The sequence below is a fragment of the Pteropus alecto genome, unplaced genomic scaffold (assembly GCF_000325575.1).
Source record: "Pteropus alecto unplaced genomic scaffold, ASM32557v1 scaffold114, whole genome shotgun sequence".
NCBI lineage: Eukaryota > Metazoa > Chordata > Mammalia > Chiroptera > Pteropodidae > Pteropus > Pteropus alecto.
Window position 1 is genome coordinate 4,816,584 of NW_006435793.1, and position 17,181 is coordinate 4,833,764.

Below are 17,181 nucleotides of genomic sequence, written 5' to 3' on the forward strand. Positions count from 1 at the left end.
GCTAGTAAAATGTGCTAACAAAAGAGTTTTGTGTTACTTTAAAGCTGCATACTTTCATAGTTGGATTATCATTCATATCACAGGTTATATACCCTTATTTGATGTGAATACTAGATACTAGAAATAAATATATTTCAGAGATTATTTGTGTTTCTCAATGATTACATATGAACATCAAATGTAAATATAAAATATCTTTAAATATACTAATAAGAATTAGGGAGAATAATTCAACAAACAGGAAACCTCCATAACTATGATGAGAGTAAAAATTCAAAAGATTATTTTAACTGCCATGGACAAACAACAGCTAATCAAATTATCAGGATATATATTCTTCTTAGTTTGAAACTCACTGATTTTAAGAGAAATTGTTTCTAGAGACGTCATTAGATAGAAATCAAAATGTGAACTATAGTAACTAAAAATAACAAAGAAAACAAAAATTCAGTAGTGCTATTTGTTTCTTGATAATAACAAATTCTACCAGTTTCATATTCTAGAAGCACTAGAATCCACGAGAAAAAACAATTAGCAGACAAGAAAGCCAGCTTGCCCTTACTCCGATTCCCAGTGTACTTAACAAACATTCAGAAAGAGAATTTCAGACACCTCACTGCCATGTTATATAATCAACTGAACAAACAATAAAACCCAAAATTATGCATATCAAAATTAATCCTTTTCATTCTATTTATCAACATTAGAAAGTTCTTTTAGCCTATTAGTTAATAGTATATCACGCATCATTTTTCATGGTATATTTGGAAATTACTATAATTTTTTAAATGCTAAGAAATTTTTATTATTTTATACTAACTTAATGAATACAAAATTCAGTTAAATAAATAATGTTATTGTATGATGGCACTCTCACTAAACAAATATAAAATAGAAGTAGTTTCGATCACACTAATATGATATTTTAAAGTCTTCAGATATTAATGAAAAATATTTTGAGATGTTAGGATTAGAGGCCTCTACTTTTCCCTTACAACAGGAATAAATTACTCAATATTTTAGCAATTACTAAATTTGCCATAGCACTTCTCCAAGGACTTAACATAAAACAAAATTCTTCACATTTGAAAAATAAGCATGTTTTGCAGGAATATAAGATCTGGTCAAGTTAAAAATGTATGTCTCCAATAAAATGTATATTCATATGTCTATTTGAATATATACACACCATGGACAACAAAAATTATAAAACAAATCATATCAGATTACAACTGATTTCCTATATCTTTTGACTATACAACAATATTTAAATTAAAAATTTATAACAGTGCTACTTACTGCTAATTAGTATTTACTTAATTCGACTATAACATAATATTTTATTCCAACAGTAGAGCAACCACGAATAGAAAATTTGGGGATTAATAATTTTCTACCAATTTCATGCATAAAGCTAACATATCTTTTGAGCTTCTCAATGGCTCAAAAGTTAAATTGCTACTGTTATTAAGAAAACAAAACCAAGAACGAAATTAGTTTTCCCTGCTAGTCCCCATGGATCTAAATCCACACAATAATTCTTCCCAATCTGCAAAACAAAACAAAACAACACACAAATAGATGGGCTAAGGAAGAAAGATCAAAACAAAGAAACAAGTCAAAAAAAAAAAAAAGATCCTCTTTCCCGTTAGCAATCAACAAAATAACAAAAAAGAAAAAGTGGAAAAGTCACCCAGAATATATGACCATGTAAGCATGGGCACTCTTGCAGAAAACCAAGTCTGCAACCCAAAGCCATGGGAAATTTAAATGAGAGCCAACGGCCACAATAGGCAGGGAAATCTGTATAGATAAAAAGAGACTGCTGAGGTTGCAGGTATACTACCAAAGATCTTTTGAGATTTCCAAACAAACCATATTAGTTTTATTAATTAAAAAATAATAATAACTATCCACATCATATCATAAAGAAGATTGTTTTCCTCTTAAAATACGCATATGTATGTAATACATCTAAAGGAAGAAAGGATTCCCGTTGCTTAATACTGAAAATCAACAAATCAGAAATTTGCCTCACAACTCTATCTCCCGCCATATTTAAATAATGTTAAATATTAAAAACTTTAACAAAAGGAAGAAAACTCAGAGATAAGACCCTTCCGCTCCAGATGCTAACCTAAGTGATGGCAGGATCACACAGCTGAACACAACTCCTCTGACTAACCCGTAAAGAACTATATAGCAAAGTTAAACTAACCAAAACAACCTAAAAATTAGATGATCCGTGGTACAACCATTACATTTCAGCTGTTAAATCCGGTAATAAAGGATATTTCCCAAACTGGAAGATTTCAACCAGAAGAATAAACAGATTTATACAACAACCAAAACAGTCATGGTGGTAAAAAACCAATACAAATATTCCACAACTTAGGACCTGATGAATTTTTACCAGAATCTCACCTTTCCAAAAACATTTCGGTTGAATATTATAAACCTTTTTAGGGAAGTATTTCATGCACATAAAAATCAATCATACTAAATTAACATAAGAACAAATTTACAGCAATATTTGTTATATTTATTCTCCCACAAAATTTATATCACTTTTAATGCAAACCAAAATAGTTTGAGTAAATTTGGGGTATTGAATGAAAAGCAAAATACTAATCATATGGGAGTGAGGTAATTTTCAAAAACTTGTTAAGACAAAAATGAAATTTTATTGGTAATTAAAATCCTCCTTAAAACTAGAAAGTAATGCTATTTCTAAATAAAACCACTGACAAAAGTAATTTTTCTTTAAATCCAATCATTTAACACTAAAAAAAGACTAGTACAATATAAGGAGTAACTTACAGAATTAATGTAGTTACACACCTTTAAATAAACCTCCTTTCTTCAGTTAAACTTGTCATTTTCTTCTACATCCTGAATTCCTCTCACCTGACTTTTCAAAGCATTTTTCCATTACTTTGTAATCTTATTTTTCAGCTATATCCAGCCTATTTCCTACATTTTTAGAATTTCTCATTAACAACAAATATGGGAAAAGTTTTCTACAAATTGAGGCTTTCTCTTTCTAGAGTAGATAATTCTGTTACAGGCGCTTTTCAGTTACAAACCAAAATCAGATGTGACCTACGCACTTCAAGGAATTGCCAATAAAAACACTTTCGCTCATTAAGTAGCTCTAAACAGCCATTCTTTCATCTTGAGGTAATTATAAATTAACTATATATTTAGGCAAAAGTGGGGAGAAGGAGTACAAATTATTTTCCCATGATAGAATAGTGCTGTCTTTCCTTAAAACGTATTTGCAAAAGATAGGGATAAGAACAGATGGTCTCAAGTCCAAAGTTGACAATTTTTCAAAACTATGAAAAAAAGCTGAATTCTAAGGTAAAAATCTCATAGAAATAAAAGTTACACATTTAGCAGACAAGATCCACTCTGAAATAATGTATTATTATCACATTTCATTTTCACTTGAATCCAACTCTATACCCCAGAAGTACGCCTCTACCCAGAGCTAATGGTATCAGATCAAGATTCAAAAACTATAAAACAAGTCAAATCTATTCCTTTAGATATTCTTAAGCATAATTTAAAAAGAAAATATGACCTTACACACAGTGGATGCTCAATTCTTTATTATAAGCAAATTCAATACAATCTGGTAAATAAGTCAAATGCCAAAAACTTAACCACAACAAAATAACTTTAATTGATAACAAAACAAAGATAATGATTGAGAGATTAAAAACTTTTGTCTGCAAAACTTCCATTAAGTCAACACTTTTACTTCATTAAGTGTTACCAACTAGGAGAGTATTAGCAGGAGATCAGTAAACTAGTTGGAAATTAACTATAAATTTAGCAAAGTCTTAAAAACAGGATCTCCTACTTAAAAGACATGAACTATCTGAACGGCCTTTACTCTTAACAAGGAAAAATAAGAGTAAATGTTATCCATTCTGTACATCTTTGAAAAATGTTTTAGAGTCTAATCATATGCAGTTCTCATCAAATTTACTTTCCAACCATAAAAATTACTGTCTATAAATTATCATGAGACAGGTGATCACTATATGTAATACATCACTTTTATAGCTATAAGAAAATTACATTTAAACACTCTTTACCCATACATCAAATTCAAGTTCCTATGACAAACAGATAAGAATGAAAATGTTGCCCATCTAATATTATGCTTTTCCATTAAAAAAAAAAAGGTAAACTTTAGATGAGTAAATAATATTGTAATGGCACCAAACTAAGTCATTAGTTCAATAAATATATATTATGGTATTTTCTTATTAAGTAGTTGTTAGCAAATTTAACATATCTTATACGAAAATCAAATCAGTTTCTAAAAGAAATGTCAATATAAAGTAAAATTTAATCCTTAGGTACTTATCATTGTTAAAAAGAAAAGCTACTATGAATGGATTTAGACTAAAAGTCATAAATCGACTTTGGAAGAATTGCATACCTAACTTGCTGATCGACAGTGAAATCACAGAAATTAGCAACATACAATATCAAAACATTCCAAAATGTTATTAAAATCCAACCCAAAGCTGCCTTAGCATTTCTGGGACTTCTAATGAGATTTTCAGTCTGCTGAACAATGGCCATAAAAGGCTTTCAAACTTCACTCCATTCACAAGTAAAGTTAAAATTGAACATTTTTATTTCTTCTCTCCCTATGACAACTTCACCATGGAACAGTGAATAACACAGCTCAAGTCATTATGCTAATTAGAAATTAAATAAAAAGATGCCTGTACAATAGTTAAGTGTAAGGTGACATGCTACAACTAGAGACACAGCTCAAAAGCAGCTTTAGGAATTGTGTAGTACAGGCTTACAAAAACTGAAAACATCAGGGAGGGAGGGAGCCCCTTGATGCTCTCGGTCAAAAGAACTCTTGCATGTGGCCATTTTTCAATTTTAAGGTAGAAATTAAACTATACATCAATGAGAAGAATGTCAAACAGCAACCCAGTTTTATGACCTATTTGGCCATAAGATCTCCGAAGAAACTATATTTATTGAAATTAAGCTGAATGGTTAGCTGAAGAATGCAGAAAGAGGAGGATGGGAATACAACCTTAAAGATGTGAAGAGTACTGAAAGCAAAGTTTAATTTTTTAATGTTTTCAAACTAATAAAATATGTTCCTTTCCTATGTTAAAAGATAGTAAGGAAGAACACAAGTAATGAGACGCCAAAGTTATAGTTTAAGACATGCTCTACTTTGAACAGCTCTGCATAAAATACACACTTTAAAAAGCTGGTCATGCCTTTTGAAGTACCTAGTCCCCTTGAGAGAATTTTACTATCTGCCACAAAGTTACATAAAATATCCATTTTTTTTTTTAAAGAAAAATCAAAAAGAGATGATATATAAGCAAGAAACAAGTAGAAAACCCAGGAACAAAATAATGACCAAGAAATCTTCCAACAGCATTCTGAACATATACGAAACATAAATGCCCTTTCTCATTTAGGCTGAGTGGTGTCTAAAAAGACATGCTTTATGTTTAATCATACCCAACCACATATTAAACCATTAATTAAACATTAATAGTACCATACAGTGTTAACTTTCTATTAGTTTTCAGCTTCTATTCTTCCCTCTTGCATTTAACCTGAACTTTAAATCCTATCCATTCTTAAGAGTCAGTTCAAAAGGCTACTTTTCAATTTAGTCTTCTACTTTGCTTATCTACAGTAATCTTTTTTAAAAAGTCTATTACTTTCATCTGGAAATGATTATATACTGTGCTGGGGCATCTCTTATATTTGTAGAAATATATTTAACTCTGGTATTACATATTTCCATATTGTCATGCATTTTAAGGTTTCTAAAGGCAGGGAATACATAGCAATTCTTGAATCCCAACATCTTAATGGTTTAGTGGTTTGTACATTTGAAGCATCCAACAAGTAATTGTTGGATTCATTTTAAAACTTTAGATTTAGTTTTAATTAGTAGATCACAAAATGTAATCAAATCAAATAAAATTTAGTTAAGGAAACTGCCATACTAGAGACATGCTGTTCAAAAAGTAACTTGGGTTCATAAAAAAAACTTGAGAACTTTTAACTCAAAAAAACCAAGTGGTGTCTAACCAATGTACTGTATACTTGAAACTAATTTAAATAAACAAATTTATTTTTTAAAAAGTGGAAGCTATATGCCTATGCTTCTTGCCACAGTGATCGGGAACCGATCTTATGAGTTTGGGCAAAATACTTCCCTAATACATTAATTTAGTCTATCCATTGTCTCATTTTTGCTTTATAACCTTAATAAAATTTATTATTTTGCCAATAAAGAAATTAAGTCACCCAAAGTCACAGCTAGTCTATTGAGGAGCTGTAACAGACCTAATAACTACCACTAATTGAGACCCTATGTCTGTTACCTCACTCAGAAGTAATTGAGACCTGAGGTAGAAACTGATCCAGGTAGAAGAAAAAAACAACACATGTAAAGACCCAGATCAAATAAAATATAACATATTTGAAAAAAATTTAAAATAGGTAACCCATTCTAAAATTTTAATTAGTTATCAAGCTTTGGTTGAATCCCTAATAAGTGCCATGGATTCAACCATTACCTCTAAATGAGTTCTTCCTTGGAAATTGTATCCAAAACTTTCATATGCATATTTTTTTAGGGGAGAAAGGGTCTTGACACAAAAACAGTTGAAAGACTTACTGCCCTAAATTGTTCAAATCCACTGTGGTTTTACTTTAATCAAGCCATAATTTCATTTTAACTTCATGTAGTACTATGTAAAGAACACCACTCTATATACAAAGGAAAAACTTCAATTAAATTCACCTAAGACTTGCTAGGTATCCACTTTGTGTCAGCCAAAAGCTGACAAACAAAAGGAGCAATGTGCCAAATTGTACATACTAAAAGAGCTCTACATTAATGTTAAATTCTATACTGTAACAGTCACATACTAGAAACTAGTATGGCTCTTCAACTTTTTAGAAATGCTCTATTCTTCAGTATTTAAAAGGTATTTTCTTTTTAAAATCTGAACCTCTTTAATTTTTTGCTAAATCTAAGTCTTTAAAAATTACTAAATGAGAAGAAACATTAAGACCAGGAATAAATATAAAGCATGCTTCTCAAAGTAGAATTAGACTACATTTGTTTAAAATATATTTTAAGACTAAAGTAAGTATATGAACCATCAATTATTTTAAATTACTATGCATTCACTTCCAAAAAATATTTGTTACACCCTTGTTTCCAACTCAGATTACTGTACAAGACATAAAAATAGTCCACTGTCCTAGAACTGAAAAATATCTTTTCATACTACTATGGACATGATCTCCAGGATATACTGTAAACAGAAAAAAGACAAGGTAGAGCTAAGTGTGGATATTATGTTACTGTTTATTTTCAGGAAGGAGAGAGAAGGTTAAAGATAAATGTAAAGGCAAAGGCAAACCATTAATTTCCTCTTAATAGTTAACCCATAAGGGTGAAGACTGGATAGAAGGTAGACTTTTCTGAATATATTTTTCCTTGTTTTGTTGATTTGAATGTGGAGCCTGATAAACATTTTACATACTTATAAAACAATTTAAATGTTTAAAAGATAATACTGACAAATAAATATATCAAAAGCAAAATGAAACAAACAAACCTATCTTTGTATCTAGTTGATGGTTTAATCAGAGAGAGAGAAATCTGATTGCTTCTAGATCTAACTACCAATTCACAGAAAACACAAGAGACAGTGGAGTATGTAAACAATACCACAAAATTCAGATTACATAGAGTAGATGCTCAATAAATGTTTTCTCATTTAGCAATTAATGAAAAACAAAGTAATATATATGTCAAGGAATTACTCTAAAATAAGGAAGCCTTATTTAAGAGTTAAAGATCTGTCTTCAAGGAGTATATAGTCTCTTCTCTCATATCCTATTAATATTTTAAATATGCCACAGTTTGGAGAGTTTTGAGGGAAAGTAGAACAGTACACAAAATAGCTAGTGCCACTGTTTAACAATCATTTCAACAGTATATCAGAATTTCCACAAACTTCCACTGACATGAAAAAAATCTTTTCTCTAAAGACTATTACATAAACTGAACCAGACCTATTCCCAAATCTATTTATGAACAAGATAATGATTAGATAATGATTAGAGAGTAACAACATACTCAAATAGACATCAATACTGAATATGCTGCTTATTAACTGGAAAGAAATAGGATTATGGCATTAGTAGATCAAGGAAATAAAATAGGGATAGATATTTGAATATCTGTAAGAGTTAAGCAAGTTAATTTGCAGAACTGCAGAATTTGTTTCAATTTGGATGGAACAAAAAAACAAATCCTAGGAGCAAAGAGTAGAGACAAATTTCAATATGGAAAATAGGAACATGCACAGAATGTCTGGAATCAAGAATTATTTGGAATTACTTTGGTCTCATAGCGAACATTTTTACTAATATACACAAACTAAACTTTAAAGGAATACATACCTATAAAGAATCAGTTTCTTTAAAAGCTATAAATGGATGAAAACATACAAGGAATATTTGTGCGAAAAAATCTATTCTAGAAAAACATAAGCCAACATAAGCGACAGCTTTAAAAAACAAATTAGGAGACAAAACTGTAAGAAACAACAAAAAGCCTATCAGCAAATCAAAGAGAAATTTGCAACATAACAAGTTATCATAAAAACAGTGCAGTTAAGTGGAAGCCTCCTACATTTCTGGTGGGAATTAATAACGGTGCAGCCACTGTGGAAAATAAGTTTGGCGATTCCTCAAAAAGTAAAACATAGAAATACCAATAATTACATTCTCAGGTATATGCCCAAAAGAATACCCAAAAACAGGTATTCAAGTAAATACATGCACATGAATGTTCACAGCAGCACTACTCACAAGAGCCAAAAGGTGGAAACAACCCATATGTCCATTAACTGATGAATGGATAAATAAGATGTGGTATATTCATAAAATGGAATATTATTCAGCCTTAAAAAGTAATGAAGTACTGATACATGCTACAACTTGCATAAATCTCCAAAACATTATGCAAAGTGAAAGCCAGACACAAAGGTCACATATTGTATGATTCTATTTATATGAAATATTCAGAACAGGTAAAGCATAGAGATGGAAAACAGATTAGTGGTTGCCAAGGTCTAGGGGAGGAAAGAATGAGAGTGACTGTTTAATGGGTTCGGGGTTTCCTCTGGATGTGGTGAAAATGTTTTAGAGCTAGACAGATGTATGGTTCTACTAAATGCCATCAAATTGAACATCTTAAAATGGTTAATTTTATGTTAATTTCTCAATAAGAATAAATACAATTATCTCCCCAAAACAATGCAGTTCTTCTCTACCTCTACAAATATTTGATAACATAGCAATTAATGGTGTCTTTACCCTTTTAAAACTAATTCAGACATACACCTGACCCTTTCTTACTCGACTCTCCCTCCAATTCACCAAACAGGTTTAATCTCTCCTTCAAAAGTGTTTCCCTTCTACCTAAAAACATTATTAGATCTCCCTTATTCTGACAAAACTTTACTTGACTTTGCTCTATGTTCTATTATATTTCTTTTCTTCCTTTTGGTGTCAAATTCTCAGGGTTGGCCTACTACACAGCCTGAGGCTGTGTTTCTATAAACCTGTTTCTATAAACAAGATTTTGTTAGAATAACCATCATATTTCTTAGGTATCATGCCCACAATAAGGGCAAAGTTAAGTAGGTAGGAGATCCTGTGACCTGGAAACCTAAAATATTTTCTATCTGAACTCCTTAAAAAAATAAGTTTGTCAACCTCTGGAGCTACAAAGCATGATCTACATTCAATGTCATCATTTCCTCTGATGGTATCATGAAAGGTTTTGGAGCAGCTGTAAAGTACCATGAGTAAAAGGATATTTCAAGACCACTAGTTTAACAACAGTGTGCAGGGAAGATATATAAAAAGATCACTTAGAAAACTATTCCAAAAGACTAGGCATTAGGCGTAAAGGGTGAGAAATGAAAGAGACTTTTTAAAAGAATAAGCATCGATACTAGATGACCACATGTGACAGAGAGGACAAAGCTAATACAAAAATTTCAATCCTCAATGATGTGACTCTCACAATTTGCATTCTCTCCTACAGTCTACTGTGTATTCCTACCTGACTGCAGAGTTCCTAAAAACTTAATGCTAATTCCATGTCCTCTGTGTACCAGACATTCCTCATGCTTCCTACCTGGCTAACTCCTAGGTAAGCAAATCACATAGAAAGAGGCAGTTCCAACAGAATTGGCTGAATGAGAGCACAGGACCAATGTCAGAGGTAGATGGAGTACTCACCTGTGGTACCAAGCAGAGAGAGAGGGGAACTAAGATTTCAGGTCCAGAACTGGCTTTAGCCAAACAGCAAGAAGCAGCTATGAAACTGCTTACAGCAAAAGCAGAGTGTCTTTGATATTCTGACATACTCTTTCTGATGTTCACAGACCATTAGAGTAGCAATTGGTAAGTCTCATGAGAAACAAGGCAAAAAAGACCAAAAAGTGAGGAATTAAATGGAGCAGACCCTACTGGTGTTTTGTCTAGGAAAGCAGTCTTCTAAAGATGACACTACTTTTCAAAATGGCCAATATGATACTAACCTTCATTAACAGAGTTATCACATCCCACAAGATTGAGAAGGATATCGTCATCTTTATCATCAACTTCACATCCCAGCAGCATCCAGCTTTCCACGTTGTCACTTTCTGAAATGGTGCTCTCTTCCTCTTCACTTGAACTGACCTCTATAATCATGACCTCTCGGATAGTACCTGATCTCTCCTCAGGGTTAGGCTTCTCAGTATCCCTCTTGCATATATCATCCAACTCATTAGAATGAAGAGAAGCGGGAGGACTTTGGGTCTTTTCTTTTGGTTGGACTCTAAAATTCTTTCTTTTACATCTATAAATACTATCTTCATCAGACAAAGTTATGACCTCTGATCCATCTGATAGCTGGATCACCTCACTATCTGAAAGGATAATTAAGTTCTTCTGACTTGGTTTACTACTAGATGATTCAGAATTCCCAGAGTTCTTTTCTTCGTGGTCTTCCTCCCTGATGACATTATCAAGATCTTGGGCATAATGGACTTGGCTGTAGAGCTGAAATTCCACCTCACTATCAACACTCAGTTCACTAGATGACTCTTCACGATAAAGGTCATCTTCATATGCTTCTATAGTCTCATAACCACCAAACATCATGGAAAGTCAGTAATCTTGATGCTGTAAAAGAGAAGGTCATACAAGGAATGTATTTTAAATGCTCAGATCATACCTGAGTACATAATGACATCATCTCTTAGAACTTTTATATAGAGGCTATCACTTTTCTCAATGACATATTAAAATATCTTTTTCTTAGAGCACTTTTTCAAGGATTTCTAAATCTTATTATGACCAACTCTAATAATGCCCACCTCTCTCAAATGAAAATGACCACCAACAAATTGAGTTACAGTTATGAATGGAAATGTCACATTTTGCAGGTATGCTGGAAAGGAAAAAATAGGTTGAGATCCACTGCCTCAGACACCAAATACTTTTTCTCTAACATGTTAAAAATCGCAAAAATATTTTAGGTAATTCTCACTATTTGTTCCATTCTTCATCTTCTCCCTTGTTCTGAATCTCACTTTTTCAGATATACATTCTCATACAGGAATATTATTTCAGCTATGACTAAAATCTACAAGTAATAATTAAATTTTACTATTTTTATGTAGATTTTTATTCTCAATGTAAAAATTAATCTCATAGCTTTCTGATCACTGACCAAAAAAATACAGAAAAATATCTAATAAACCTGGTTTACTTCTGTGCGAGCTATAAAGATGTATATGAAATACAAACTTACTAAATTTGAGGCAAAACTCTTAGCTCTGGGAGAACTTTACTTTCTTACAGTGAGCATATTAAATCTTGCTCATCCTTCAACTCAGCTTAAACATCACTTCCTCAGGGAAGCTTTCTTTGAGCCACTAGACGAAATTAAGTGTCCCCCTTTATAGGCTTCCATAGGACTTCATGTTTCAAAACACTCACCACTGTATTTCTAATTACTAATTCAAAGTAAATCTCCCACAAACACAGATCACATACCCCAAGAGGGCAGGGAACTACACACACTTAGTAAACAATGGATCCCCAAAGCCAAGCTGAGTAACTGGTATTTAGCAGGAACTCTACAAATGTCTGCTGAATTAATGAATAATAAATTCATTTGTTCTTCAGCCCTGATAAATCTAATATGTGCCTAAAATCTAGAAATTATGATGGGATGAATTTCACACTTGTCTCCAACTATTCCAACTATTCTCATATCAACCAAAAATCTATACAGTAGATGTTTCAATTAAGTACTGATGGAATATTGATCGAAATGAGAGCTCTGGAAAAATAACTCATGTTTGTTCACAAATCAGAGACAACCTAGAGAACAATAACAATGACAATTTATTCTTTCTATTCCCCTTTTAGCTATACAGATACAATTTGCAAAGACTGGCCATTTTCTCAGTTTACCAATTCTCTGCCCAAAACGTCAGGGTGTTCTGATGGTAGTTTTGGTGACAAAACTAGCTGATTCCAAGAACCAAATAAAAAAAGAGCCAAAAATGAAATTATTGGAATGGAAATTTTTTACGGAAATTAAAAACTTTTGTGAGACACTTTAAACTTACAAAATGTTATATGTCAATTATACCTCAATAAAGATAGATTTTTAAAAAAAGATGATCAAGTTCTGAGTTAACAATACTGTATTGTAACTTGAAATCTTCTAAGAGTAGATCTTAAATATTCTCAATAAAAAAAGGAAATGTGTGAGGTTATGGATGTGTCTAATCTTTTTATAATAACCATGTATATGTATGTCAGATCATGCTGTACACGTTAAACTTACATAATGTTATTCGTCAATTATGTCTCAATAAAGATGGGGGGTCAGAAACAAACTTTTAATGCCTTTTTCCTTCTAAAAGATATGTTTTTTTAAAGGTATGGTTTTTTTACCTGTTCCCTTCTTGTACTGTCCTTCAGGTTGCTATGCTGTTGTCATAGAAGTTGAACGTGGCTGTCTGAATAATAAATAATGCTCACAGCATTTATCGGTTTATATTGAAATGTTAGCCTCAGAGGAATTCAAATAAAAGATGAATCCTTTCCTTTTTATTTAATAGGTAAATTAATTCTAAAAGAAGTCAAAGGAATTATGCTCCCTTCAAAATCCTCACTGGATCCATCCTGAGGATCCAGTGTGGACTTAAGATAAAACATAATTCCGGTGCAGCACAGAAAAAAATTAAAGAGCTAAATTACAGAGTTACAAATTTGTACTACTCTTGGAGCCGTCCCAAAGGAAAGGGATTAAGAATAGAGCCATAGGCACACCTGTGAATGTATGCCAAAAATAAACTACAGAAATATAATAAAAACTGACTTCCTTGGGTCTAAGGGTTTATCTCTTTCCTTGAAATGTAGAAAAAGAAATTTAACAATTTAGCCCCTATGGCCTTTAAGAGGATTTTGTATCTTCTGTACTTGAAAATTGTGCTCAGCATAACTTGCTCTTCTATTTATGTAGCTTATGCATGCCAGGGTTAACGTTTGCCTGAGGCTGTTTTGGTTTATGCTACTACTTTAATTACATTCAAATGCATTTAATTTACTTTTTTTTTAAAGTGTATACTCAGAGGATAAATATGAAATATATGCATATATATATGTTGATTCAGACAGCTTTTTCAGCTTTCTGATCAATGTACATGATTCTCAAGCATACTTAAGTAGATAAGGTCCCTATGAGAATCACAAAATTTTAAATCTGGAAGAGACCTTTCAGATTATTTCATACAACATCCTCAATTTACATATAACAAAACTGAGGTCCAGAGAGATAGCCTATCCAAGGTTTTGTAGCTGGCTAAGAACAGAGCTAGGACTGATTCATATTTCCCTCCCAGCCAAGTGTTCACTATTTTTTTTTTTAATTTTTAAAATAATTTTAAATAAATATTTTGTTTTCAAAGAAACCTTCCTTCAAAGCTATATTTGCATTGGTTCTAACAACTAAATTTACCTCACAAATATCCATTTTACTTTCCAGTGAAGTACAAAAACTACCAAAGAGGCATTTTAATTGGAAGGAAAAGCATACATTTGAGTTTGTCAGTTCACCATTCAGGAGCCTCCCAAATTGGTACTCAAAGATTATAGCAATCTCATGACCAAAAAAGATTTAGGTTCTTATGTTAAAAAAAAATAAAATATTAGTTTGGGAATGAAATTTATCTAAAGAATTAAAATGACTTAACAAATATAAAACAGCTATAAAGAATAACTGCAAAGGCTCTCACTATTCAAAAGTTGGAGGAGTATTCATTCACTTAATTTTTAAAGTAGACAACTGAGGCTTATTTAAGCTTTCAGACTTTACTACACAAGCTTTAAAGCCAATACTTCTGCTCCAACAGTCTACCATTTGGTCATTCTGGACCTTTTGCTCTTATTTCCTTTCAAAGAACTTTTAGCCTAGATGTTTCTTCTTGATAACATAGGTATCTGTCTCAAGAAGATTTAAATCAAATTCGCAGTTTGATATTAAACCCAGTTTTCATTGGAAAGTGACTAATATAAAGTTTATTTTCAACTTAAAATCTGACTTACTCTTAGTGAACTATCCTGACAGCGACAGATATAAAAAAACTATTAAGATGACTCTAGCGTTAAAATTTGTCCATTCTTCAAGTGTGACTTTCACCTTGAAGCAAATCTGACTGGGTTAGAGAATCCAAACGTGTGAGACAATGGTCCGAAAAATGAGAAAGAATACAAGATGTTGGTGGGAGAAAATTAGGCTGAATTTATTCAGAGAAGTCCAGCTGTTCTTGGGATGCATAATGTCTTTTTATGACAACTAATCCTATCACAAAACACTTCTTTCACCTTTCCCTTTTTCCTTTTGCTACCAGTGTCTTATCTTTCTAACTATCTTACAATCTTCACTTCCACTTCCTCAGTTCATTCCCCACCCTCTGATTCTCTTGAAAACGGCAATACTGAACTGTCCCCGAAAGCGTAATGCTGTGTGAAATACACACACTGCCCACTTCAAAGTCTTCGGATGTGACAGCCTAAGTATTCAAAACACAAAGTCGAGCTTTGAAAGGGACCTTGAAAGTCACTAAATCAAACGCTCTCATTTACATATAGAAAAATCGCGTCTGAGAAGTTTATTATTCGAGCCTTAAAAAAGCCCCTCCTAATTCAATTCTATAATCTGAAATAAAGGTAAATTCTGCCTAAAGATGAGACCCCCTAGAGTCACCACCTAATCAGCCGCGGCTAGACCTCAGGCCTGCTGACTCTCAGCCAATTTTCCGACTTCACCAGCAGCTCTTCCTTCAAGTTGAAGTTAATTGCAGGCTCATGCGATGGGAGGAATAAAGGGAATCAGCGAACATAGTCCAAATCTCCGTGTTTTACATAGGGGAAGGGGCACATCTCCCGAAAATTTTCTGGCCCTACAGCTGCCAACTGCTGCTTCTAACAGAGGCTGGTGTTGGCCCAGGACTGTTCGAGCCTCACAGAGGCCAGGACCTCTCTCGGTGAGGCGGTACCTCTGCGTTTAACTGACTAACCGGCTTCCCTAAAAGGTAGAAGAATCCTACAGGTAATGGAGAAGACATAGGCAGAACCCCCGTCCCCACCGAGGCCATAGGAGCCCAGCTCTTTTCGAATCACGACCTCAGGCTTTGGCCCGGCAGGGAGAAGCAGACACCCCAGCCAGTCAGCCGAGCCGCCTGGGGCAGAGCACAACTGAGGGGCCACAAGCCGCGCCCCGCCATGAGTAGGGGACAGATGGGGGACGCGGAGGCCGGCGAGGGAACACGCGCTAGTTCCACAACCCGGCGGGCGAGACGGAGGGCGGGCAGGGGGTCCCCCGGCCACAGGCTGCTCGGGGTCCGTCACACACATACTCACTGCCGCGGCTGTGACCAGGAAGCACCAACCAGGAACCAAAACGCGTACGGGGACGGGGAGGGGCGAGGACAAATGAGGTAAGGAAACGCGTCCGCGCGGAGGAGGGAAGATACTTCCGGGGAAAACATAGCTCCCGGGAGTCGTCTTCCGTCCCAGCCCACCCTGCGGGTCCTGTGCGCGCATGCGTAACAGCTGTTAACCCGTTCCTTCCCTGCTATAATCTTTTGGTTTGCCTTCTTTGCTTTTTGCCTTTCCCTTCACTGCTTCTCTCAAAGATACCAGACTACATCTATAACGTGGGACACTTTTTTTTTGAATGGCTTGAAGAGACGAGATGCTACTTCCAGGCAAAACAGGGGGAGCACGCATCCTTCTGTACCCTCGAGAAAAACTATATCTCCCATGATCCCCCTAGGCCGGTTTCAGGATGGGCTCCGCCTCCTCCTCTTCTAGACCTTGTGGGACCTCTTCCCTGTTCCACGTGGCTCAGGAGCTGAGCCGAGGTCTCGGCTGGGGACTAGGGCTAATGCGGCAGGCGGCTTTGCCAGCTGACCCAGGAACCCCCTAGCAGCGGCGAAGCCTCTTTGAGAGCGCCTGGCTTCTTCTGTGCGCTAGGTGACCTTAGACAGGTACCTTCCAAGTCTAGTTTGAAGTTGAACTCTAGTTCACACTTGGTCGCTTCCTGCTTTTTTTCGCCTAGGATACAACAGATTTAACTCTTTGTGAACCTTGAAGAGTTGCACTCTTGTTTAAAATTGAAGTGAATCGTGGTCCTTTGAAAACCTCCGGAGGCTACACGATTGTGTTGAGAGCCTCTGGCTTCCGTTCTTCTAACACCTTATTTTAATAATTAGTGATAATAAACCCATCTGTACAATTTTACAAATAATGAGACACTTTATCAATTTGCTAGCCCTTGGCAGTAGTCCCGAAAGATGAGCTTGAGACTGGTTCTTTTTGCCAACATTTATTGAACATCTAAGAGGCAGGCAGTGTTAGCAACTATGGATAGAGTGGTAAATTTTTTTTAAAGTCTCTGGTCATGTAGACCCAAGAGTTTAGCTGGAAAAACAAAATACAGATAATTTGGTTATAGTCTAAGAGTTTGGCCTGGGAAATAGAAAATCTAATTAACATTACGATAAG

At 34.2% G+C, this 17,181-nt stretch overlaps 1 protein-coding gene across 4 annotated transcripts in view; it reads right to left on the reverse strand.

Annotated features, from left to right (window-relative positions):
• ZCCHC7 (zinc finger CCHC-type containing 7) overlaps window positions 1–16,172 on the reverse strand; it is a 192,276-nt gene extending 176,104 nt beyond the window's left edge. For 2 of the 4 annotated variants that reach the window (XM_006911571.3, XM_025046544.1), the window contains exons 1-2: window positions 16,036–16,172; window positions 10,650–11,277 (exon numbers count right to left, since the gene is read on the reverse strand). In XM_006911571.3, coding sequence (XP_006911633.1) covers window positions 10,650–11,256 — 607 coding nt within the window. In that variant the 5' untranslated portion in view covers window positions 11,257–11,277; window positions 16,036–16,172. Of the gene's footprint in view, window positions 1–10,649; window positions 11,278–13,065; window positions 13,350–16,031 lie in introns of those variants that run through there. The other 2 variants (XM_025046545.1, XM_025046546.1) reach the window with 2 other exon arrangements.
• Window positions 16,173–17,181: the final 1,009 nt, after the last annotated feature.